Source organism: Moschus berezovskii, chromosome 1 (genome assembly GCF_049115385.1).
Source record: "Moschus berezovskii isolate FMDL1 chromosome 1, NW_MosBer_1.0, whole genome shotgun sequence".
NCBI lineage: Eukaryota > Metazoa > Chordata > Mammalia > Artiodactyla > Moschidae > Moschus > Moschus berezovskii.
The window spans coordinates 66,471,308-66,498,689 of NC_142460.1; the positions used below are offsets into that span (position 1 = coordinate 66,471,308).

The following is a 27,382-nucleotide window of genomic DNA, read 5'->3' on the forward strand; positions in this document are numbered from 1 at the left end:
AGTCCATAGGGTCTCAAAGAGCTGGACATGACTAAAGCAACTTGGCATTTAGCAAGCCTCTCACAGATTCCCCTAATACTAACATTTTTTTAAAAACCACAGTACAATTATCAAAACTAAGAAATTAAAGTTGGTATGATACTATAAACTGCAGACTTTATTTTGATTTTACTACTTTGTCCACTAATAAATTTCTTTTGTTTCAGGATCCTACAATTCCTTCATCTTTCTTTATTTTTCATGACCTCAGTATTTCTTAAGACTGTTGGTCAGTTATTTTATAACTGGGTTTGTTCGATTTTTCTCATGATTAGACTGAGGTTATAAAATATTGAGAAAAACAATAGAGAAGTAATGTACCCTTCTCCATGCATGATGTGTCAGGTTCGTTATGTCAATATATTTTTATTACTGGTAATATTAACTTTGATCACGTGGGTTAAAGTGATGTCTGCGACGTTTCTCCACTGTAGTTACTATAGTGGAGAAAAAAAGTTACTTCTTTTTTGTAATTAGTATTTAAGGTGAGAGACTAAGATGATGCACATATCCTGACCTACTTTAAGTTTTCACCCATTAAATTTAGCATCTCTCCATGGATCTTACCTGCAACAATCATAACTATGATTTTCCTAGTGGTGGTTTTATATTTCTCTTGTTCCTTTTACATTTTTTAATTGCAATATTTTTCTAAGAAAAAATTGTCCCTTGCCCACCTTTTATTATTTGTGTTTTCATACATCCGTTCAGTTAATTACATGTATCAATATACATTAAAGGGTATATATCTTATTCTCCAGTAATAATCGCACGTTATCATTACTGATTTTGTTGATCTGTTTCTAGCTTTGGCACTGGGAATTCCTTTAGGTTGGTTCCTGTGACCTTTGACAAAGCACAGCATTCTAAAATCATGCTAATTTCAATGAAAGCATTTTTATCCAACTGCTCCCCCCCGCTCACTAATTACATTAATCATATGCTTACCTGAGACACTGATTTCATCTTCATTTCTTCAGTAGCAGCAGCAGGGAAAGAACAAGCTGAAGCACAGTAATAATGAATAAAAGAACTTTCTTTTGAAGACAAGTTCTGAAATAAGGGAAGTGCCTGAACCCAAGACAATGGATAAGAAAGCTCTAATTCTCCATTGGTTGTACTTATTTCTGTCATAATGTCTTTCAATTTCAATTCTTCTCTCTGTGAAATAGAACTGTGTAGCTCAAGGAAAATGAATTCAGTCGATTTTGCTATGAAAGAAAAAAAGAAATCGGTTTTTATCCGTAGTATTATTTTTCAAGGGGATTAAAATTAAAATAATTTGATTATTAGTAACAGTAAGGATGGTATATAGCTCAACAAACTATTTTGCCTGTTAGTTAATAACCCAGGCAAATAAAATCCCCAAGCAGCCCATTAGTAACCGAAAACCAAAGCTCACAATTTTAGACTCCTAGTGCATCAGAATACAAACTCCACAATGGTACTGACTGCTGTGTCTCCAGTACCTGGCATTCATTCAGTTCAGTTCAGTTCAGTCGCTCAGTCGTGTCCGACTCTTTGCGACCCCATGAATCACAGCACGCCAGGCCTCCCTGTCCATCACCAACTCCCGGAGTTCACTCAAACTCATGTCCATCGAGTCGGTGATGCCATCCAGCCATCTCATTCTCTGTCGTCCCCTTCTCCTCCCGCCCACAATCCCTCCCAGCATCAGAGTCTTTTCCAGTGAGTCAACTCTTCGCGTGAGGTGAGTAAATATTTGTTAATGACTGAAATATATACATTATATATAAAACAGCCAGCAAGGAGAAAGCTGCTATATAGCATAGGGAGCTCAACCTGGTGCTCTGTGATGACCTAGAGGGGGGTGGGATGGGGAGTTGGTAGGGAGGACCAAGAAGAAGGGGCTATGTGTATACTTATGGCTGGTTCACATTGTTGTATGGCAGAAAAAAAATCATATTATGAAACAATTATACTTCAATTAAAATTAAAAATTAATTTTAAAAATATTTGTTAATGAATGCATGAATAAGTAAATGACTATTAAACAATTATTTTTCTCTAGCCTTCTCCATATAGCAAATCTGCCCATTAAAATTTTCATTCAAACAGTTCCTTCAGAATCATCTTCTTTCATCAGTCATTTCAACAGTGGTTTCTTTTTTTTTTTTCTAGATGTATCTTTTATTTTTTTTTTTATTGGAGGCTAATTACTTTACAATGTTATATTGGTTGGTTTTGCCATACACTGACATGAATCCACCCCGGATGTACATGTGTTCCCCTTCTTGAACCCCCCTCCCACCTCCCTTCTCCCCTTATCCTCCCTCTGGGTCATCCCCGTGCACCAGACCCGAGCATCCTGTATCATGCGTCAAACCTGGACTAGTGATTCGTTTCACTTATGATAATATACATGTTTCAATGCCATTCTCCCAAATCATCCCACCCTCACCCTCTCCTACAGAGTCCCAAAGACGGTTCTATACACCTGTGTCTCTTTTGCTGTCTCGTATACAGAGTTATCATTACTATCTTTCTAAATTCCATATATATGCGTTAGTATACTGTATTGGTGTTTTTCTTTCTGGCTTACTTTACTCTGTATAACAGGCTCCAGTTTCATCCGCCTCATTAGAACTGATTCAAATGTATTCTTTTTAATGGCTGAGTAATACTCCATTGTGTTTCAAATGACATTCTCACCTCCCACAATGATTATAGATGGCTTAAGCATTTTCCCATCTCCTCTGCTATTTGATCATAAATTTCCCAAATTAATTTGGAAGCAATCAGGATAACAAAATGAGGAATATTAAAGATTTAAAACTCAGATCACTACTTAACATCTTTTATGCAAGGCAGTAGGAGGGGAAAGGTAGAGAGATTAAAGAGATAAGAAATTAATTTACTAATCTGATTTACCTAATTCCAAACCAGACTCCTTTAGGAGCTGGAAACTAAACAGTTGGAAAATATTTCAAGATACATATATATTGATAGATAAGTGTTACAGGAGCAGTGGAAAAGTATTCAATCCAGTCTTAGAAAAATGATACATAAGTAAGTATACCAAGTTTTCTTTTTTAGAAACTAAAGAAAATCTTGAAGATAAAGACTTCTGTATTTTATTTAACTTTGCCACTGATTAGTTCTGTCATAGTTCATTACGAAATAAGGGCAAGAACTCTTAAAGGCAGCTAAGGATGTCAACTGACTAAAAGGTAAGGTACTCCTTTTATTTTAGAAGATAATTTTAATTGGTTGAGTAAAATTATAAGGAGAAATTATGAATAAAGTAATTTATCTTAAACAATATCAAGGGATAAATTATTTTTAATTCAGTGAACTTAATTTCAATTCAATGAAATAATTATATTCCACCAAATTATTTTAGAGGAAAATTATTTTATAGGAGTTCTCAGATAATCTTGACATTTAGAAGAAATCTTTTTATACTCACATTGCTGGCTTAATACAGAGTTTTCTAGTTGGGTCTGAATCTCCTGAAGATAATTTGAGGAGACCCAAAGAAAGAGGATAGCATGACTTCTTTTACTGTGATCATCATCTTTATTTTTCCATAATCCAAACCTCTTTAAATGTGTGGTATCCACTAGCAATGAAATCTCATGTACAGACACTGAAACAAGTAAAAGATAACAAGGTAATAAATTAATCTATTTAGGAATACAACACATGCACTGTATGGACTTTTCTTTAACAATATATTTTTCAAAAAGAATTATATGCAAAGTTTTTCAAAAATATTATTTATAGCACATTTCAGTAAACTTGGCTGAAATACCTAAACACTACTATCACAGTAAAAAAGATCATACACATTAGAAAGGGCTAAATAATTGTTAAATGACAATAAAAAGTAGGAAGTTAGCCTCTCACCACTATATGATCCCAGACTATCTTAACAATGCAGTAAACTAAGCACAGAGTAACTGAAAAAATTATATAATTCTATTTTGGTCAATACTATCAACCAAGATTCCAAATGCTATCATAAGCCACTTAACGCCTATTTTCCTTCTCCTAAAACATTTATCCAAAGATTCTCAAGAGTAGTATGAGCTTCTGAAGGGTCTAAGATAACTTTTTTTTTGAGGCACTGCAGTTTGCAGGATCTCAATTCCCTCACCAGGGATTAAATCTGGACTACAGCAGTAAAATTAAATTATTTTTAATTTAAAAATTTAATTAAGAAATTAAAAGATGCTTGCTCCTTGGAAGAAAAGCTATAACCAACCTAGACAGCACAGACATTAAAAAGCAGAGACATTACTTTGCCAACCAAGGTACATTTAGTCAGAACCATAGTTTTTCCAGTAGTCATGTATGGATGTGAGAGTTGGACCATAAAGAAAGCTGAGCACCAAAGAACTGTGCTGTTGGAGAAGGCTCTTGAGAATCCCTTGGACTATAAGGAGATCAAACCAGTCAATCCTAAAGGAAATCAGTCCTGAATATTCACTGGAAGGGCTGAAGCTGAAGCTCCAATCATTTGGCCACCTGATGCAAAGAACTGACTCACTGGAAAAGACCTTAATGCCAGGAAAGGTTGAAGGCAGGAGGAGAAGGGGATGATAGAGGAAGAGATGGTTGGATGGCATCACTGACTCAATGGACATGAGTGAGCAAGCCTCGGGAGTTGGTGATGAACAGGGAAGCCAGGCACGCTGCAGTTCATGGGGTCGCAAAGAGGTGAACACGACTGAGCAACTGAACTAAACTGAACTGAATGATAGTAAAAGCCCAGAATCCTAGCCACGAAGCAACCAGGGAATTTCTAGGATGAAATCTAAAATTTTTCGAGGTTTTACTTCTCAAAATGTTGAGGTAATCACTCTGAATTAACACTTTCTCCCTTTCACTTAGTGAAAAGAATCTCCTGGAAGGACCTTATTTTTTAACTCAAAGAAACATACAAAACTGGTGTAAAGAAGTCCTGAGGTCATCTGGTCCAACTGTGAGAAAACAAGTAGCTGAACTAGGAGTACAAATATCAGTTAAGTACAAACCCAAGATCGTTACCTATCTGAAATAAATCTCTTACTACTCCTCCCCCTGTTTTTTCCTGGCACAAGGCTACTCAAAATGCAACATCCTCAGCTTGCAACATTGCCATCGGCTGGGAGGCAATTGGAAATACAGAATTCGGGCCCCATACTGGATATACTGAATCAAAATCAGCACTTAAAGAAAAATAAACAAAAAATAAACAGGTAATCCAGATGAACGTTAAAGTTTGAAAAGGATTTTACAATAAGCATTCAAATACTCATTAACTTCTTATCTTAATGTTTTCCAAGACAGCCATTCATTTTTTACTTCTTTCATATCCCCTCCTTCCTTCCACTTTTCTTTTTTTCCACTATTCCATTTCTCCAGGTTTTTTCCCTGTTCCCTTTCTGGATTTCCGTTTCTCTTCTGTGCCTGTCCATACACATGCCTGCCTGCCTTGCCCTCTTCCTTTCCTGTCATGTCTTATTCTAACCTGCTGCTGCTGCTGCTAAGTCGCGTCAGTCGTGTTCGACTCTGTGCAACTCCACAGACGGCAGCCCACCAGGCTCCCCCGTCCCTGGGATTCTCCAGGCAAGAACACTGGAGTGGGCTGCCATTTCCTTCTCCATTCTAACCTACTACCCCTCTTCTTTTTCTACATACTGGCTCCTTTTTTTTTTTTAATGTCTTTTTTTTAAAATTGAAATATAGTTGACATATAATATAATGTTAGTTTCAGGTTATAACATAATAATTTGATATTTGCATACATTATGAAATGATTACCATAATAAATTTAATAACCATCTGTCTCCCTATAAAGTTATTATAATATTACTGACCATATTCCTTATATTGAAGATTATATTTCTGGAGCTTATTTAAATAAATTTATTTTGCCTTATTCACTTAATTTTGCCCAGCTCCCCATCACTCTCCTCTCTGGCAACTAGCTGCTTGTTTTCTTTATATATGAGTCTGTTTCGCTTTTATTTTTGGATTCCACATACAAGTGAAATCATACAGTATTTGTTTTTGTCTGCCTCATTTTGCTAAGCATAGTACCCACTAGATCCACCCATGCTGTCACAAATGGCAAGATTTCATTTTACAGTGGTTGAGTAATATTCCATATATCTCGCATCTTCTTTATCCATTCATCTATCAATAGACACTTAGGTTGCTTCCACATATGTTTGCTTGGTTACTGTGAATAACGAACACTGCAGTGAATACTGGGGGTGCATATACTTTTTCAAAATAGTGTTTTGTTTTCTTAAATATCCTGAAGTGAAATTTCTGAGTCACACAGTTCTATTTTTAATTTTTTCACCAACCTCCATACAATTTTTCATAGTGGCTGCATCAATTTACATTCTGAATGTATTCCAACAGTGCAAGAGGGTTTCCCTTTTTCCTACATACTTTCCAACACTTGGCTTCCCTAGTGGCTCAAACGGTAAAGAATCTGCTTGCAATGCAGGATACCCAGGTCTGATCCCTGGGTCAGGAAGATCCCCTGGAGAAGGGAATAGCAACCCACTCCAGTATTCTTTCCTAGAGAATCTCATGGACAGAGGAGCCTGGAAAGCTATAGTCCATGGGGGGTTGCAAAAAAAGAATCAAACATGACTGAGCAACTAACACTTTCCAACACTTGTTATTTGCTGTCATTTTGATGATGGCCATTCTGACCAGCATGAGGCGGCATCTCGCTGTGGTTTGGATTTGCATTTCACTGACAATCAGTGATGTTGAGTATCTTTTCATGTATCTGTATGTCTTCTTTGGAAAAATGTCTGTTCAGGTTCTCTGCCCATTTTTTAATCAGGTTGTTTGTTTCACTGATGTTGAACTGTATATGTTCTTTATCTACAGATTATAGCACTATCTTTTATGAAATTTTCTTTTGAATCACAGGTCTTTGTTTCTTCTAAACAGCTAATGTTATATTGTTCCATAATAACTTAGTAACATTTCATAATTAAAAATATATGGGTATATATATATATATACACACACACACACATATACATATTCTTATATATTACATATGCCTTATACATTCTTACTACTTATAGTAGCTTCCTAATCATTAGATTTATTATTATAACACATAGTTGTGGATTCTGTACATGGGTATACGGGGGTGTCCAACTAAAGTTACTTCAATCTCATCTTCAGTCTTGGAACCCAGGTTTCTTCTTCCCCAGCTCATTTCTGAAGTGCTATCTGTATATATTTTTCTTGCTCATTCTTTTCATAATTCATTCTATAAAGAGACTGTTCTCTGTGGCTTATTATTTGTTCTCTTAGTGTTGTTTATTCTGAAAGGTTTTTATTTGGGAAGAGAATGAGAAACCTCAATCTCCACAAATTACAGGGAGATTTTCTAATACACTTTGTACTTTATCTAATCCATTAGATAAAAGTGTACTTTATCCACTTTTTCTAATCCACAGGTACTTTATCTAATCCATCAGATAACAAATGGTATAAATGCTCTCTCTTAATCCCTATGCAAAGCCATTTATATGGTTGTGTGTAAAACTAAAAATTTTCTTCATTCTTTACTTACAGTTTCTATTTTCATCCATTTTTATATATCAAAACTTTCACTATAAAAACTATTTTTCTTATCCCTTAATATTACTTGAAGTCATTAAAATAATATACCATTTTAACTCCTTTGGAAGTTACTAAAATAGCGTTAGGTTGAAACACATTATTAATCTTGCATTTCTACAAATTCTATAATAGTAAAAACTATGAAAAACTAGTTGCAGAAATATTTCAGAATTTTTGCTGACCAGTTATTTTATACTCAAAATTACAGTGAAAAGAGGTCATAAGACAATGATAACTTACCTTGAAATGGGATCTTAATATACTTTGTTGTGAACTAAAGAAAAAACAAAAAAGCAAAACAGGAGTTACCACTCGAAATGTGTTACAATTCAAATTTTTCAAAAAATTTTTCTTCTTTAAACCACAAGTAGGTAATCAAAGTCTATGTACTAAAAGTCATCATAAGTCTTTTCCTCAAGAAACTAAAAAGATATTTCACTGTAAAGACTTAGTTTTACAGAAGTTTAAGAACCCTGTGCAAGGAATTTAATTCTCAATATGCTCATTTATAAAACTACTAAGACTACACTTAATATATTTTGAAAATGTTCCCAGAATATTTAAGGAAGAAATAAGATAAAGTCCAAAAGAAACTGCCAAGAGACCTCAGAGTATCGATGATTCTGGTTAATTAACTACAAAGCAGAATTTGATTCTTATCTTTGCTAACATTCCGAGCATTCATTTTTCTTTGTTTCATATTATAAATTTCCTTCTGACTGAGGATTCAGCAAGGTTCCTGCTCATTCCACTACATCTGTGCCAAGACACTAAATTTTCTCTAGGTATCTTTTGTATATATCTGATCTCCTTAATTGTTGATTTTATAATAATAACTTTCAAGAGTTGTGGAACACCTAAATCTTACATGTACCATCTAAAAGAGAGGTCCCTTCAAGTTTGTCAAATTAATTCATGCCTATTGATTTGTTACTTGGTTAGGTTTACCTTTTGTTCAATACATTTATGAAACTGTTGACCAAATCAGGGATATAGTCTGTGAGCAGAAAACAAAATTAAAAATGGTCCTGGTACATGGGTACCTAAATTAACTACCAACAAAGTTTCAAATAAGTAGCAAACAACATTTGGCGAAACCACAGGTTTACTATGACTCTTTTTAAAATTTTTTTCATGCTGTAGTTTCCCAAATATAAAACTCACATTTCATAGTGTAAGTTAGCCACTAAAGCAAAATTTGAGCAGAAGGACAAATGGGGTTCAAATGTTGCCTCTCTTACCCCTACTACTTTTTATGAACAATAAGTAGGTAAACTTAGGCAACTTACTGAACCTCTCAGCTTTAGGTCAGAACCTTAATCAAGAGGAGCTATTATCATTAGACTCTAGCATCTGATTCAGTATGTTATCTAGTCTGATTTAGTCAAATACATCTTTCCTATAACTGCTGTTTATTTCGTGTATATACCCCTTGCATGTGTCACTGGATCGTTAATCTCATAAAATGTATCTTAGCAACTGTAAATAATGAGCTATAGAAAATGAGTATAAGAAGTATTTGCTATTAAGATTTTACAGTCATTACTATGAAATTATGAATTAGAAGTGGTGCATCTATAAATCTGGCTGCTGCTTTCTACATTATTGTTTCATTCTCCCACCATAAGCAACCTTGTCCTATCAAAACTTTCAACTTGACAAGAATCACCTACTCATTTTGCCTTTTTCGATGACTAAGCCAACATGCAACCTTCCCAAAGCCAAAGCCCTGTATGCAGCAAAAAACTGAATCCCTAGTTAAGAAATCAGAAAGATGTTTCTGTGGCAATAAGGTAACCCCAAGTTCTCTGAAATCATACCATATCTATTTAAACTTAAAATTAAAGCTGAACATAAGAGATTTTTTGTAACTTCTAACAACAGCCAGTACAGTTTTTTTAAATATATACTTAATAAACATTTTTCCTATTATTAAAAGTTAAGATCTAAAAATCAAATGAGCAGCATTCTCTACTGCAGCATTCTCTACTGCAGCATTCTCAACACTAAAAAAAAAAAAAAAAAAAGGCAATAATAACTTAAATGTACCACTCTAAAATAATGGCTCTAACTTATATAAGAGTTTCCCACTACAGGTATTTCTCTAGTGCAGCTCAACTGTAACTGTCAGGACAGAGAACAATATCTCCAGTGTCCATAACAATACACAGCAGATACTCATTAAAGATCTGGAAAATGACTAAGTTTAATTCTCTAATATACTATCCCCTCAAAAAAAATAAGAAGTTCTTTACCTTATAAGTTATATAGAATATGACAAACTGTCTGAACAAGAATATATATTAAGTCTTTTGAAAAGGTTGAAATTTTTAAGACTTTTACCCTTTTCCTGTTTTATGGTATTCATTTTTCAACTTTAAAACTTCTTACAATCCCTCCATAGTAACATAACTTTTAATTTTTGAAGAATTCTTCTCAACCTTTCTTCACACACATGTATTTTACCTGCACATATTTACTTTAATTTACTAAACGACGTTCCTATAATCAGACATTTAAGTTTTTTTGTTTTAATTAAAGTCTGCATTCCAATAGACATGAGACAAATTTTTAAGATCTGCTTTATGACATTTATTGGATATCTTCAGTCCTATATTACTTGTAATAGCAAAATACTGGGGACAACTGCAATGTCCAACAGTCAGGAATTCAGAACAATCCAATTATTCCAAAATCGGTAGGTGAATTAATTTAATGTGATTATGGTAAGTGAGAAAACAGTATGCAGAATGTACTGTTCTAGTGGCTCAGGGGTAAAGAATCTACCTGCCAGTGCAGGAGATGCAAGTTCAGCCCCTGAGTCAGGAAGAACCCCTGGAGAAGGAAATAGCAACCCACTCCAGTATTCTTCCCCGTGAAATCCCATGGGCAGAAGAGTCTGGCAGGCTACAGTCCACGGGGTCACAAAAGAGTCAATTAAATAACAATATATAATGCTACATCCTTTGGTTTTAAATATATAAAGTTAATATGAAGAACAAAGAATGATGTATATTTAATAGTAATTTTCTCTGGATAAGCAAGATTATAGGTATTCTTCAAATTGTTCCTTTATTCATTTGTGGGCTTCCCTGGTGGCTCAGTTGGTAAAGAATCCACCTGCAAAGCAAGAGACCTGGGTTTGATCCCTGGGTTGGAAAGATTCCCTGGAGAAAGGTAAGGCTACCCACTCCAGTATTTTGGCCTATACAACTCCATGGACTGTACAGTCCCTGGGGTGGCAAAGAGTCGGACACGACTGAGCGACTTTCACTTTATTCATTTGTAGTTTTTTGTTTGGTTTTGCTTTTTGCCCATAACAAGTCTGCTACTGCTAAGTCACTTCAGTCGTGTCCGACTCTGTGTGACCCCACAGACGGCAGCCCACCAGGCTCCACCGTCCCTGGGATTCTCCAGGCAAGAACACTGGAGTGGCTTGCCATTGCCACCTGAGTGTATAATAGCATAATTAAAAGATTAATGAAAACCCACTAAGAAATATTTATGTTAAATTTTCCTCCCTTAGCTAATCTGTTACTATAACATATTTAGCTTACCCAATTTTTGGCCATTACAAAGAACTCTACAGTAAAAACTGGTCAAACCTGAATTTTAAATGAAAAAGCTAAAAAGTAGGGGGAAGATTAAGAAAAAATGAACAAAATTTCTTAATTTTAAAAATCATCCTAGGCATAACAAAAGCATTAATATCTGAAAATTAGTGATCAGAGAAGATACATTTTAAACAAAATTGCTGTGATATTTTCAATCAAAGCAATTTTAACTATATCATAAGCTACCATTATGGGTACTTCCCAGAATTTGTACATGGCTACTCTGTTGGGATAATAGAGTACATGGTACATGGTCACCAAGTAAACATCTATTTCATGTCTTAAATCATATGCTGTCCTCTTTGTGACGTCTTCTCTGACTGCTCCAGCCAGAGGAGAGCAGAGATCATGTCTTAACATTTTTATATTCCCTGCTCTATCTATAAGACAGTGAAATACTGATACATCTTCTAGGAAAACACTTGAATTATAATTTGATATAGTCAATTCAACTAATATTTATAAGTGCCTATTTAAGTGTGAACCACTTATGTAAAGTATAAAAGGGAGTAAAATATGGTTCTTCATCACAAGATGCTTAAAGTCTAATAGAGAGATCTAGGCAAGAATACAAACAAAAACACAAAGAATAAATCTTACAACAGATGTACAAAGTGCTCTAAGTACACAGTAAAAGGAGATGTTAATTCTGGCTAGGAAGAAGAAATCAGGAAAGGTTTTCTGGAAGAGGAGGTATGTCAGATAAGCCTTAAAATATTTTAACAGGCAGAAAAGTAGTGAGAAAATATGGAGAACTGAGCAAAATCCAATATGGCTTTCATATATAAAATGTGAGCCATTAATATTGAAAAGAAAGTGGAAAAACAAGAGGAACTATTCCTGGATATCCTTAAATAACAAGTTTAGTAATGTGGAGCACTCTGTTGCTGTTCAGACACTCAGTCGTGTCCGACTCTTTGCGACCCCACAGACTGCAGCACGCCAGGCTTCCCTCTCCTTCACCATCTCCAATAGTTTATTCAAACGCATGTCCATTGAGTTGGTGATGCTATCCAACCATCCCTTCCCCTGTCATCCCCTTCTCCTCCTGCCTTCAGTCTTTCCCATCATCAGGGTCTTTTCTAATGAATCAGTTCTTTGCATCAGGGGGCCAAAGTACTGAAGCTTCAGCTTCAGCACCAATCCTTCCAATGAATATTTAGGACTGACTTCCTTTAGAATTAACCGGTTTGATCTCCTTGCAGTCCAAGGGACTCTCAAGAATCTTCTCCAATACCACAGTCCACAAGCATCGGTTCTTTAGCACTCAGCCTTCAGCACTCAAATCCATACATGACTACTGGAAAAACCGTAGTTTTGACTATGTGGACCTTTGTTGACAAAGCAATGTCTATTTTTTAATATGCTGTCTAGGTTTGTCACACCTTTTCTTCCAAGGAGCAAGCGTCTTTCTATTTCATGGCTGCAGTCACCATCTGCAGTGATTTTGGAGCCCAATAAAATAAAGTCTCTCACTGCTTCCATTCTTTCCCCATCTATTTACCATGAAGTGATGGGACCAGATGCCATGATCTTAGTTTTTTTAATGCTGAATTTTATTTATTTTTTTTAATTGGAGGCTAATTACTTTACAATATTATATTGGTTGGTTTTGCCATATATTGACACGGATCCGCCCTGGGTGTACATGTGTTCCCCTTCTTGAACACCCCTCCCACCTCCCTCCTCCCCATACCATCCCTCTGGTTCATCCCCGTGCACCAGCCCCGAGCATCCTGTATCATGCATTGAACCTGGACTGGTGATTCGTTTCACATATGATAATATACATGTTTCAATGCCATTCTCCCAAATCATCCCACCCTCACCTTTCCCACAGAGTCCCAAAGACTGTTCTATACACCTGTGTCTCTTTCACTGTCTCGTATACAGGGTTATCTTTATCATCTTTCTAAATTCCATATATATGTGTTAGTATACTTTATTGGTGTTTTTCTTTCTGGCTTACTCCACTCTGTATAATAGGCTTCAGTTTCATCCACCTCATTAGAACTGATTCAAAGGTATTCTTTTTAATTGCTGAGTAGTACTCCATTGTGTAAATGTACCACAGCTTTCTTATCCATTCGTCTGCAGACGGATATCTAGGTTGCTTCCATGTCCTAACTATTAGAAACAGTGCTGCAATGAACACTGGAGTACACATGTCTCTTTCAATTCTGGTTTCCTCGGTGTGTACACCCAGGAGTACAATTGCTGGATCATATGGCAGTTCTATTTCCAGTTTTTTTGTTTGTTTGTTTTTGTTTTTTGGTAATTAATTTATTTTTTATTGAAGGCAAATTATTTTACAATATTATATTGGTTGGTTTTGCCATACATTGACATGAATTCGCCCCGGGTTTATATAAGTTCCCCCTCCTGAACCCCCCTCCCACCTCCCTCCTCCCTTTATCCTCCCTCTGGGTCATCCCCGCATGCCAGCCCAGAGCATCCTATAACATGCATTGACCCTGAACTAGTGATTCGTTTCACATATGACAACATACGTGTTTCAATGCCATTCTCCCAAATCCTCCCACCCTCACCCTCTCCCATAGAGTCCCAAAGACTGTTCTATACATTTGAGTCTCTTTTGCTGTCTCGTATACAGGGTTGTCATTTCCATCTTTCTAAATTCCATATATATGCGTTAGTATACTGTATTGGTGTTTTTCCTTCTGGCTTACTTCACTCTGTATAATAGGCTCCAGTTTCATCCACCTCATTAGAACTGATTCAAATGTATTCTTTTTAATGGCTGAATAATACTCCATTGTGTATATGTACCAAAGCTTTCTTATCCATTCGTCTGCAGATGGACATCTAGGTTGCTTCCATGTCCTGGCTATTATAAACAGTGCTGCAATGAACATTGGAGTACATGTATCTCTTTCAATTCTGGTTTCCTCGGTGTGTATGCCCAAGAGTGCGATTGCTGGATCATATGGCAGTTCTATTTCCAGTTTTTTGAGGAATCTCCACACTGTTCTCCATAGTGGCTGTACTAGTTTGCATTACCACCAACAGTGTAAGAGGGTTCCCTTTTCTCCACACCCTCTCCAGCATTTATTGCATGTAGACTTTTGGATAGCAGCCATTCTGACTGGTGTAAAATGGTATCTCATTGTGGTTTTGATTTGCATTTCTCTGATTATGAGGGATGTTGAGCATTTTTTCATGTGTTTGTTAGCCATCTGTATGCCTTCTTTGGAGTAATGTCTGTTTAGTTCTTTGGCCCATTTTCTGATTGGGTCGTTTTTTTTTCTGGAATTGAGCTGCAGAAGCTGCTTGTATATTTTGGAGATTAATCCTTTGTCAGTTGTTTCATTTGCTATTATTTTCTCCCATTCTGAACAGATCTCTATAGGACATATCACCCCAAAACAATGAATTTCACCTTTTTCTCAAGTGCACATGGAACCTTTTCCAGGATAGATCACATCCTGGGCCATAAATCTAGCCTTGGTAAATTCAAAAAAATTGAAATCATTCCAAGCATCTTTTCTGACCACAATGCAGTAAGATTAGATCTCAATTACAATTACAGGAGAAAAACTATTAAAAATGCCAACATATGGAGGCTGAACAACACGCTGAATAATGAACAAATCATAGAAGAAATCAAAAGAAACATCAAAATATGCATAGAAATGAATGAAAATGAAAACACAACAACCCAAAACCTCTGGGACACTGTAAAAGCAGTGCTAAGGGGAAGGTTCATAGCAATACAGGCATACCTCAAAAAAAAAGAAAAAAGTCAACTAAATAACCTAACTCTACATCTAAAGAAACTAGAAAAGGAAGAAATGAAGAACCCCAGGGTTAGTAGAAGGAAAGAAATAGTAAAAATTAGGGTAGAGATAAATGCAAAAGAAACAAAAGAGACCATAGCAAAAATCAACAAAGCCAAAAGCTGGTTCTTTGAGAGGGTAAATAAAATTGACAACCCACTAGCCAGACTCATCAAGGAACAAAGGGAGAAGAACCAAATCAATAAAATTAGAAATGAAAATGGAGAGATCACAACCGACAACACAGAAATACAAAGGATCATTGGCGAATACCATCAGCAATTATATGGCAATAAAATGGACAACTTGGAAGAAATGGACAAATTCTTAGAAAAGTACAACTTTCCAAAACTGAACCAGGAAGAAATAGAAAATCTTAACAGACCCATCACAAGCACAGAAATAGAAGCTGTAATCAGAAATCTTCCAGCAAACAAACGCCCAGGTCCAGACGCCTTCACAGCTAAATTCTACCAAAAATTTAGAGAAGAGCTAACACCTATTCTACTCAAACTCTTCAGAAAATTAATGCTGAATTTTAAACCAGCATTTTACTCTCCCCTTTCACCTTCATCAAGAGGCTCTTTAGTTCCTCTTCACTTTCTGCCATAAGGGTGGTACCATCTGCGTATCAGAGGTTATTGATATTTCTCACAGCAATCTTGATTCCAATTTTGATTCTGGCAGCTTTAATCTGGAAGATTCTTACTTCATCCAGCCCAGTATTTCACTGGGGAGCCTGGAGGGCTGCAGTTCTTAGGGTCGCAAAGAGTCAGACACAACTGAGCAACCAAGCACAGCATAGCATTCAGCATACAAGTTAAATGAGCAGGGTGATAATATACAGACTTGACATACTCCTTTCCCTATTTGGAACCAGTTTGTTCTATGCTCGGTTCTAACTGTTGCTTCTTGACCTGCATACAGATTTCTCAGGAGGCAGGTCAGGTGGTCTGGTATTTCCATCTCCTCAAGAATTTTCCACAGTTTGTTGTGATCCACATAGTCAAATGCTTTAGCACAGTCAATAAAGCAGAAGTCAATGTTTCTCTGGAATTCTTTTGCTTCTTCTATGATCCAACAGATGTTGGCAATTTGGTCTCTGGCTCCTCTGCCTTTTCTAAATCCAGCTTGAACATCTGGAAGTTATCAGTTCACACACTGTTGAAGCCTAGCTTGGAGGATTTTGAGCATTGCTTTGCTAATATGTAAAATTAAAGCAATTGTGCAGTAATATGAACAATCTTTGGCATTGCCCTTCTTTGGGATTGGAATGAAAACTGACTTTTTCTAGTCCTGTGGCCACTGCTAAGTTTTCCAAATTTACAATAATTCAAACTCAGTTCACAGTAATTTAAATTAGTAAAATAAGATTCACTCTTTTTGCTATCAATTATACTCCAAAGAAATATTTCCTTTACCATCAAGTAAGTTTTAGAACCCAAAGAATATCAGTGCTGCACATGATTGTTTTCATACATAATCTTCATTAGAGTAGTCAGATTAGAGATATGATTTTAGGGCATTCCTCTACGGTTTCAAGATTTCCTATTTAAAGATATGCTTCAAAACAGATATAATAACATATTCAAAATGTCCTATATAAAATTAATATCAATTCAAATTTCATTTGCACTAAAGAGGCAAGCTGAAAATTGACCTTGCCCAAGAAGCAAAACTAAAGAAAAAAATATATATACTTACTGTAACACAACCTTTAGAAGCTCCTTTTATTTTACCAATATATACAGAAGTAAATATAAAATCCAGTTGTAGATCCATCTCATTTTTAGGTATAAGACAGGAAATGTTTTCCATGACAGGATTATATGGACATAATTCAGATGAAGTCTAACAATGAAAAAATTATAAAATGCATGTAATGCTAAGTATTATATAAATGTTGACAATTATTTTTAAAGTCAAATACTTCTTTAAATTATCATTAATGAGTTTGTGAAGGATTTCACATTGTTCTTACTGTCAAGAAATAGTTGTCTAGAATTTTCCCTTAAAAAGTATGATTTACTTTGAGAAAATTACTCTAGTTGAATCCTAAATTAATTCCATAGGACCTACAATGCAGAAATACATCCTTCTCTGTATCAAATTCATGATTTCAAATTCAGTATTCCCTAGTGGGCTTTATTTTTAACTCAACAAAAATAAATTAAGATTTATATAATGCTTAGTTTAACATGAGTTTTTAAATATCTCTTCTAGTCACCACAACAACCCCATAGGGCAAGTTATTTTTTTCTTTATGCATTTCATAAGTAGAGCTAATAGATATTTGGACTGGTTAAGTGACTTGCTTAAAATAACACTGCTAGTAAGAAGCAAAACTAAGACAAATCAGCTTTCTATCTGCAGGTCAAGGGATATTTCAAGCATATAAAATTGCTTCTATAAACCAAGATGATGCTCTTAGCTACTGCATTCTCAGTGCACAAGAAGGGGATAGAACTGCCTAAGAAGTGCTGACACATCAAATCTGTATGATTTACTATGTGCACTATGTCTCAAAAATCTCAAAAATCATTCCACTTCTGCTCAAAAAATTCACAGCTCTGCTTTTAAGTTATAATAGACTACCAGGCAGTATCAACAGCAGCAATTTCCCAAGATCTCTTCTGAGTTCTACAATGCTTTCGGATGACTTTTTCAACTCCATATTTGCGTAGCTGATACACATTATGCCTCTTTAACCTTAACATCACTAATGACCAAATAAACCACTACTAGAGCAATTATGCACGGGTATTCAGTCTCCTGCCTCTAGAAAATGTTGATTAATCTTCACCTCAAACATGCGCTAGTCATTATTTTTAATCCAACTCACAATGCCATTTATCTGCTTAACAAAATTTCTTTCTTTTTTTTTTATCATTCTCATCTTTTATTGCTTACTGTACTTTTCTTATCCCTTAAGCAAAAACGGGGGAATCTAATCAACTACAGATGGTTCTAATTAGTCAAATAACTGTGTGTTTTAAGTGATAAATTGAGACAAGTTATAAAAAGTTACTTATTGGGTCTCACAATTGATAAAGACTAACTGTCTTTTAAAAGGGGTCAATCCATGTTTCTAACAACTTCATTTAAAACTGGAAACAAGGAAGGGTGCAGAGATATATTCTGCCTTACAGATCTTGGGAGATCTCTATGTTATTTGCTGCTTGGCTGTGATCATATGTTTTCAGCTCTACAAGGGATGTAATTTTCCTTTAACATGATGATTTCATACTGCACTGTCAATTCACATGCTGCCAAGGAAATTGCAATTCATTTAGAATTTTGAATGCATTATCAACACTGCTTTAATTACAAATACAGCCATGCTATCAAGTAGGCTGCTGGCCCAGATGGGCAACAATTGCTACATTTTAACAAAAATTCAGAACACAACTGCTGAGGTGATTTCTGTATGAAGTAACAAATGCAACAGAAACACCCATGAAACAATAATCACCCGATCAGACTGTTTTCATTGAACTGACCAAATTCTTCATCACACTCTATAGAATAACAGCCTTTGCATTATTCAAAAACAACTAACATAAGTTAACCATAATTCTGCACTGGTAGTGACTGACAATCATTTCTTTAAAACAGGAAAATCAGAAGCTGATAATATGAATGAATACTGACAATAAATAACTTGAACCTTACTTTAGAGCTATACTCTTCTAAGACGTATGTCAAAAACACCACTGGCTGACATTAAACCAACACACACTTCCACTTCTGTAAGAAGGAAGAGACAAAGGACTTATCAAACTGATAGGTTTGTGACACTTTTCTAAATGCTTTCATATGTTGTTTCATTTAATACTCAAAATAATCTTGTGAAATAGGTGTTATCACTCTCATTTAGTATATAAGGAAACAGGCTTAAAGAAGTTAAGGAACTTGTCCAAATGGCAGATCCAAGATCTGAACACAGTTCTGTATATCTCAAGAAGTCAGGTTCTTTCCTCTATATCATACTTTTTTAATAGCATGTGAGGAAAAGGAATAATTCCAAGTAGCCCTTGTACTACAAGACTACACAAATATCAGAAAGTATTTCATTCTAGAAAATATTTTGATAAAGTACTTAAATGTTCAATGAGAACCCAAAAAGAGAATATTTGAGTCAGAATATTTACACTGAAAAAATAAAAATGACCAAAAGAAAAATTATATTAAGCCTTTCACTTCAAAATAAAGACAATTATATGCTTCCCTCAAATTAATACAAAAGTTGTCTCAGAATTCAAACTAAGAAATATGTAATTTTTACATAATATTCTGCTTGATGAAACAAAAAAATAATTAGCCAATAGTGTATATTTCACTGTTAATCTGTGAGAAGACAGAAATAAATTACCTGTACAGACTCACAAGTAACCAATGGTAGTTCTGACACTACTGGTTCAGAAGTACTCTCACTTTCATGAGAAACAGCATCATCCTGCTTAGGCTGTAATTTAAGAACTTCTGAACTTTTATGTTCAGTGGGTCCTTCTTCATCACTGGAAACAACAACTAAAATGGAAAAATGTATTTTTTTAAATGTGTCACAATAATCACATATAAAAAGAGAATTTTCTAATTCATGCAACATATCTTTTGTAATTCCACTGAACTGAATAATCTAACTTTATTCAGTTTAGAAAGTAGCCAGTCATTCATTATCTGATTTATACTAGTTGCATACAATGTTTTCACATCAGTGCTATTATTTGGCAGTTATCTGCAACCTTACTCTCTGGAGGAAGAAGGTATTTTAAAATAGATAAAGCCATTAGGAGAACTTAGGAACAGATTCTAGTTCTAATAATATATTAATGCCATCATTCTAAATTGTACTCTAAGTTCTGTTACATTAGTTTTTTCTAAGAAGAGGAAACGAATGGCTATGGAAAAATGTAGGAGACTAGTCACTAGATATCCTTTAGAACCTTTTTTGTACCATGTAACTGTATCAAATACTTGAAAATTAAAATCAAAATTAATGACAATAAATAAATAGCACTTAAACTCTCTGTACTTCAGCTTAATCAATCAAAATGACAAGTATGGTCCTTACAGATTTGTGCAAAAAAAAAAAAAACTACTGATGAGATACTGATGAGTACACTAATAAAAAAAAAAAAATTTACTTCTGCTTCCAACTACTCCATTCCTTATACCTAAATTAATACTGCAAAATTAATGACATCCCAAAACCCCAAGTCTTTTTTCTCCTGAAGGTAATATATTCCACACGGATGTAATAAATAACACAGTGCCTCAGCAAAATTTCTTTGACAGGAGAAATAAAACAACTAAGCAGAGTAGAGAAAATTAATTGCTTTTATTCTTCTCATGTTACTTACTTGGTTCAGCAGAGATAAATGATGGGTTCCCTTCACTGTGTTCACTTAAATCAGGTTTTTCTATTGTGTCCAATTCATTCTCATTCTTCACAACTAGAGTAGAATTCCCCACAGTATCAGAGGAAATAGAGCTCTCAAAAGTTTCCATAGTTGAACATTCAGAGGTCATTTGAGGAGAAGCACTGAAAGCCAACTCCTGACCACAAAGTGAGGGTAGTTGAGCAAAATCACTTTCTGTGGATTCATGTGTAACTTCTTCAAACAGTTTTGGATCCTCATGATAGTTTTCACTTGACTTTTCCAACTCAGTGAATACTGCTGGGTCATTTTCTTGTTCTTTCTGAACATAAATAAATGCATACGAAAATCAGCATTTTTCAAATTTAGCTAACACGAAGAATCTTTTTTAAGTTTAAATTCCTATAAAGGTAAAAATACCATATCATTTCTATAACTATAGGAATAGAAAAGTACACAATCACACTACATTACTCTTGCCAAAGTCTCTCAAGTATTAATATAAAGATATAAAGCTTGGTCTGTCCAATCAGATGCCTAAATATTTTTTAAAAGAATGGGAAGAGGAAACTCCCATATTTACAAGTGGTTCAGAGTCTCCCACAATCTAAGTCAACTTTAAATAAGAGAAACATTTTTTACAGCTTTATTTTGAAAAAGAGGCCATTTGACATTATGTGACTTTAGTTACAAAAGCAAAAAAATTAAAAACTTAGGATAACAATATGAAAAATTGCAAAAATCAATCACTGCTTTCATATCTCTCAGTTCAGTCACTCAGTCGTGTCCGACTCTTTGCGACCCCATGGACTGCAGCACATCAGGCCTCCCTGTCCATCACCAACTGCCGGAGTCTACTCAAACACATGTCTATTGAGTCGGTGATGCCATTCAACCATCTCATCTGCTGTTGTCCCCTTCTCCTCCTGCCTTCAATATTTCCCAGCATCAGGGTCTTTTTAAATGAGTCAGTTCTTTGCATTAGGTGACCAAAGTACTGGAGTTTCAGCTTCAGCACCAGTCCTTCCAATGAATATTCAGGACCAATTTCCTTTAGGATGGACTGGTTGAATCTCCTTGCTGTTCAGGGGACTCTCAAGAGTCTTCTCCAACCCACAGTTCAAAAGCATCGATTCTTTGGCGCTCAGCTTTCTTTATAGTCCAACTCTCACATCTCTATTACCATATAAACCTAAATCATGTTTATAATTATAACTCAAAGGCACTGCAAAGTCCTGAAATGCCTTGTGAAGCAAAGGACTCAAAAAGCTATCTCCAAAAAACTATCTCCTTACACTTTTATTGTTAACTGTATACTAAGTTTTTGAAACTAAGTAATGTATGCATTAAGTATTATAATTCCTACAACAGGTTTCCTGAACTCTGGAAAAAGAGAAGTCTGTAGAAACTGGAAGTAAATTACTACTGATAGAATGCTGCTAAGTCACTTCAGTCGTATCCGACTCTGTGTGACCCCATAGACGGAAGCCCACCAGGCTCCCCCATCCCTGGGATTCTCCAGGCAAGAACACTGGAGTGGGTTGCCATTTCCTTCTATCAGACTGATAGAATAGTCTGGTAATAATTTCACAGACCAAGTGAAAAAGCAATTGGCTAGAGAGTATGACCATTATGAGGTTAAAATAAGGCAGAGAGAAGAAATAGGTCTGTAGGATATACAACAAACCACTAAGGAAAGGCTGGAATCAGAGGAGAAATAGTTTAAACTTTTTCACTTGTTCATAATACAGTTAGCCCTCTATATGTGCAGGTTCCACCAACTATGGGTTCCACCAACTGCAAATGGAAAACATTTCCAGAAAAATAACTCTAGGGATTTACAAAAGGCAAAACTTGAATTTGTCATGCACAGGCCACTATTTACATAGCATTTACATTTTTTCACATTCATTTACATAACATTTACAATGCATTAGTTGCAAGCAGTCTAGAGATGATTTAAAACGTACAGGAAGATGCAGATTATATGCAAATATTATATCATTTAATATAAGAGATTTAATTTAAGCATCTATGGATTTGGAATGTCCAAGGTCCTAGAACTAATGCACTGTAGATACTCAGTGATGACTGTATTTGAAATTTGTTCCCATAACTGTATTACTGCAAGAAAAATAAAGTTGCATTTAAAGTATTAAAAAAAAAAAACAGAATCAAAAAATAGGCAAAGAAAAAAGTCTGATGATAAAAACAGAAAGCTAGGAGAACATTATTTGGTCACAGTCAATTCATTTTGACATCTAAATACATCTACTTACTGTCTGTTCTGCTGACTTATACAGACAAGTAGGATTATGAGAATCAGGTAAAGTACTTCTAAGCCTTTTCTTTCTCTTCCTGGAAATCAGAGTGGGTTCCATTCTTGAAACAGAATTTGTATCATCCTTGTTTCCACTCCCCTCTTCAAGACGGTCACAATCTCTACTTCCACTACTGAGGTCTAAAAAACAAAAGAGACATTTTTGGCCAAAAAGAACATAAAGAATCCTCTTCAGAAGAGCTCAGAGAAAACATCAAAATTGCTATACTACTCTCAGAGCTAGATTTTTTAAACTCCACTGTTAAAAAAGCATACCAACATGGATAAATATAAAGACACATCCCATTTTAAACTGCATTCACAAAGCAAATATTCATTATACAAAAAATATGAGACAAAGGAAATATATTAAAATGTAGTATTAGTAACCAAAGCAAAGCAACCAAACCATATTTTCCTTTTGCTATAATTGCATTTTATTATGATAAAGAAAAGTCTTAATAAAATTTTGAAAATTAGTGTCTTAAATGTTTTTTAAATTCACTGTGATTTTAGAAATTACAACTAATTTAGACACTGGTTTTCTTTTTTAAATGTGTTAATACATATATTTCATAACTGAAAGGGGACAATAATTTGAAACAGTAGAGTACTGATCACTGCTCTCTTAAAAGAAGCCAAAATCTCTCTCCTCAGCAGATAATTGTGGTATGTAATCATTCATAAGGCAATCAATTACTTTCACAGTTTATTTCTTAAAAAAAAAATCAAGACCCTTTAATTTTAAATCTCCAATAAATCTATTACCCTACAGAAGAGGAGGGGCTTCCCTGGTTGGCTTAGATGGTAAAGAATCTGCCTGCAATGCAGGAGACCCTGGTTCCAGCCCTGGGACAGGAAGATCCCCTGGAGAAGGAAATGGCTACCCACTCTAGCATTCTTGCCTGGAAAATTCCAAGGACAGAGGAGCCTGACGGAGCCCATGGGGTTGCAAAGAGTCAGACATGACTAAGCGACGAACATGTTACATATCACAGAAGAGGAAGTGCTCCCTTTTTAAAGTCAACAAAGCATTATTCTGAAATGCATTTCAAGTATTATCAAACATGCTTAGTATTTCAGGTATCAAATATATGTACTATATAAAATACATTCCAAAAGGTTCTACATAAGGTTATCCTAATAACTGAAGATTATCTTGAATTTTTTTGCTTTCTGAATTATACCATGTAAGTACCAACTCAGATATTGTACCATTTTATATAAGAGATTTAATCACTTATGGATTTGGTACATCCAGGGTCCTGGAATTCACACAAAGCAAATCCCAAAGCAGCTTCCTTGAATTCATAAACTTAAACCTATGTAACACTGACTGTTCTGATCACTTCATTTACTCAAAGCTCTTCAACAATGGCCACCTCCTATTCCAATTATTCTTGCTCTTACTCTAGTTTTCAGTTCAGTTGAGTTCAGTCGCTCAGTCGTGTCCGACTCTCCGCGACCCCATGAATCACAGCACACCAGGCCTCCCTGTCCATCACCAACTCCCGGAGTTCACTCAAACTCATGTCCACAGAGTCGGTGATACCATCCAGCCATCTCATTCTCGGTCGTCCCCTTCTCCTCCTGCCCCCAACCTTTCCCAGCATCAGAGTCTTTTCCAGTGAGTCAACTCGTCGCATGAGGTGGCCAAAGTATTGCAGTTTCAGCTTTAGCATCAGTCCTTCCAATGAACACCCAGGATCGATCTCCCTTAGAATGGACTGGTTGGATCTCCTTGCGGTACAAGGGACTCTCAAGAGTCTTCTCCAACACCACAGTTCAAAAGCATCAATTCTTCGGCGATCAGCTTTCTTACTCTAGCTTTATAAACATCTAATGACTAACATTCATAATACTTCTTTTTCATTGCTTAAAAGGCAGGCACAGGGACAGAACTGAGGCCAAAAACGTAAACCATGAACAGTATTCCAAATTCCAAAGACAACACTCTTAACTCTTTCCCCCAGAAAAATAAACTACCCCCAAATGATCAACACGGTATTTTGAAAAGTACAACAAATTTTATTTGCAATTCTATAAACTGTAATGGTTTTCTTTGTAAACTGTAAACAGTGAAGGACAGGGAAACACAGCATGCTGCAGTCCATGTAGTCACAGAGTCAGACATGGCTGAGCAACTGAACAACAGAAACTATAAAGGCAGGCAAATATAATTTCTACATATAATACTGGATCAAGCTATAATTTTGAAACATAAATACTACAGCAAAAGAAACCGATGCAGGATTAGCTCAAGATGGCAGAGTAGTTGGATAAGAGCTCACCACCTCCTTTCGAAAACATCAAAATCACCACTCAACAATCATCAACAAAAAAAATGCTTGAATCTACCAAAAAAGGATACCCAACATCCAAAGACAAAAAGGAGTTCTCAGTGAGATGGTAGGAGGGGCACAATCACAATAAACTCACATTTCATACCTACAAGGTGGATGACTCAAAGGGAGCAAAACAATTTAACCACAGAAGTGAAAATTCTGAGCCCCACATCAGGCTTCCAACCCTGGGGGTCCAGCAACAGAAGGAAGAGTCCCCAGAGAATTTAACTATGAAGGTCAGTAGAGTTTGATCACAGGTTTTTCACAGGACTAGGTGAAATGGAGACTCCACTCTTAAAATGTTCATACAAAGTCTGTGCAAACCAGAACCCATGGTCAAAAGGCAGTGACTGGGCAGACTTAACTGCTAGTATTGAAGGGGCTACTGGGGAGGCTTGGACTCACTGAAAGGGAAAAGCACACTGGCAACAGCAGTTCTAAATGACACATTAGACCAGGTGGACTTAACTGCTATCTATAGACTATTCCATCCAAAAGTAGAAGAATACACATTCTTCTCATGTGAAAATGGAATATTCTTTGCATTGAACACATGCTGGGCCACAAAGAGAGCACCAGTAAATTTAAAAACACTAAAATCATATCAAGTATCTTTTCCAACCAGAACACTATGAGACCAGAAATAAACAATGAGAAAAAAGCTAAAAAACCAAGCATGTAGACTAAATATGCTATTAAACAATCAATGTAACACTGAAGAAATTCAGTCCAGTTCAGTCAGTCAATCATGTCTGACTCTTTGCAATCACATGGTCTGCAGCCTACCAGCTACCCTGTCTATCACCAACACCCAGAGCTTGCTCAAACTCGCATAAATCGAGTCAGTGATGCCCTCCAGTCATCTCATCCTCTGTTGTCCCCTTCTCCTCCTGCCTTCAATCTTTCCCAGCATCAGGGTCTTTACCACTGAGTAAGCTCTTCACATCAGATGGCCAAAGTATTGAAGCTTCAGCTTCAGCATCAGTCTTTCCAGTGAACACCCAGGACTGATTTCCTTTAGGATGGACTGACTGGATCTCCCTGTAGTCCAAGGGACTCTCAAGAGTCTTCTCCAACACTACAGTTCAAAAGCATCAATTCTTCAGTGCTCAGCTATCTTTATGGTCCTACTCACATCCATACATGACTACTGGAAAAATCATACTTTTGACTAGATGGACCATTCTCAGAAAAGTAATGTCTCTGCTTTTTAATATGTTGTCTAGGCAGGTCATAGAGCAAGCATCTTTGAATTTCATGGCTGCAATCACCATCTGCAGTGATTTTAGAGCCCAAAAAAATAGTCTCTCACTGTTTCCATTGTTTCCCCATCTATTTGTCATGAAGTAATGGGACCAGACACCATTATCTTAGTTTTTTGAGTGCTGAGTTTTAAGCCAGCTTTTTCACTCTCCTCTTTCACTTTCATCAAGAGGATCCTCAGTTCCTCTTCACTTTCTGCTATAAGGGTGGTGGCGTCTGCATAACTGTGGTTATTGATATTTCTCCTGGCAGTCTTGACTCTGGCTTATGCTTCATCCAGCTGGACATTTCACATGATATACTCTGCATATAGGCTAAATAAGCAGGGTGATAATACACACCCTTGACATACTCCTTTCCCAATTTGGAACCAGTCCATTGTTTCATGTCCGGTTTTAACTGTTACTTCTTGACCTGCATACAGATTTCTCAGGAGACAGGAAAGGTGGTCTGGTATTCCTATCTCTTGAAGAATTTTCCACACTTTGATGAGATCCACAAAGTCCAAGGTTTTGGCATAGTCAATAAAGCAAATATTTCTCTGGAACTTTCTTATTTTTCTATGATCCATTGGATGGTGGCAATCTGATCTCTGGTTCCTCTGCCTTTTCTAAATCCAGCTTGAACATCTGGAAGTTCACAGTTCACACACTGCTGAAGAGTCACTTGGAGAATTTTGAGCATGACTTTACTAGTGTGTGAGATGAGTACAATAGTGCGGTAGTTTGAGCATTCTTTGGCATTGCCTTTCTTTGGGATTGGAATGAAAACTGACCTTTTCCAGTCCTGGGGCCACTGCTGAGTTTTCCAAATTTGCTGGCATACTGAGTGTAACACTTTCACAGCATCATCTTTTAGGACTTGAAATAGCTCAGCTGGAATTTCATCACCTCCACTACCTTTGTTTGTAGTGATGCTTTAAGGCCCACTTGACTTTGCACTCCAGGAGGTCTGGCTCTAGGTGAGTGATCACACCACCATGGTTATCTAGGTCATGAAGATCTTTTTGGTA

At 35.9% G+C, this 27,382-nt stretch overlaps 1 protein-coding gene across 4 annotated transcripts in view; it reads right to left on the bottom strand.

The window, feature by feature from the left end:
• The window catches only part of SENP7 (SUMO specific peptidase 7), a 139,065-nt gene that overhangs the window by 24,899 nt on the left and 86,784 nt on the right, over positions 1–27,382 (bottom strand). For all 4 annotated transcript variants that reach the window (XM_088836661.1, XM_088836659.1, XM_088836660.1 and 1 more), the window contains 7 exons: positions 22,722–22,903; positions 20,425–20,764; positions 19,434–19,591; positions 16,766–16,912; positions 7,891–7,924; positions 3,470–3,649; positions 988–1,250 (listed from right to left, as the gene is read on the bottom strand). In XM_088836661.1, the coding sequence (XP_088692787.1) occupies positions 988–1,250; positions 3,470–3,649; positions 7,891–7,924; positions 16,766–16,912; positions 19,434–19,591; positions 20,425–20,764; positions 22,722–22,903 (1,304 nt within the window). The remainder of the gene's footprint in view (positions 1–987; positions 1,251–3,469; positions 3,650–7,890; positions 7,925–16,765; positions 16,913–19,433; positions 19,592–20,424; positions 20,765–22,721; positions 22,904–27,382) is intronic.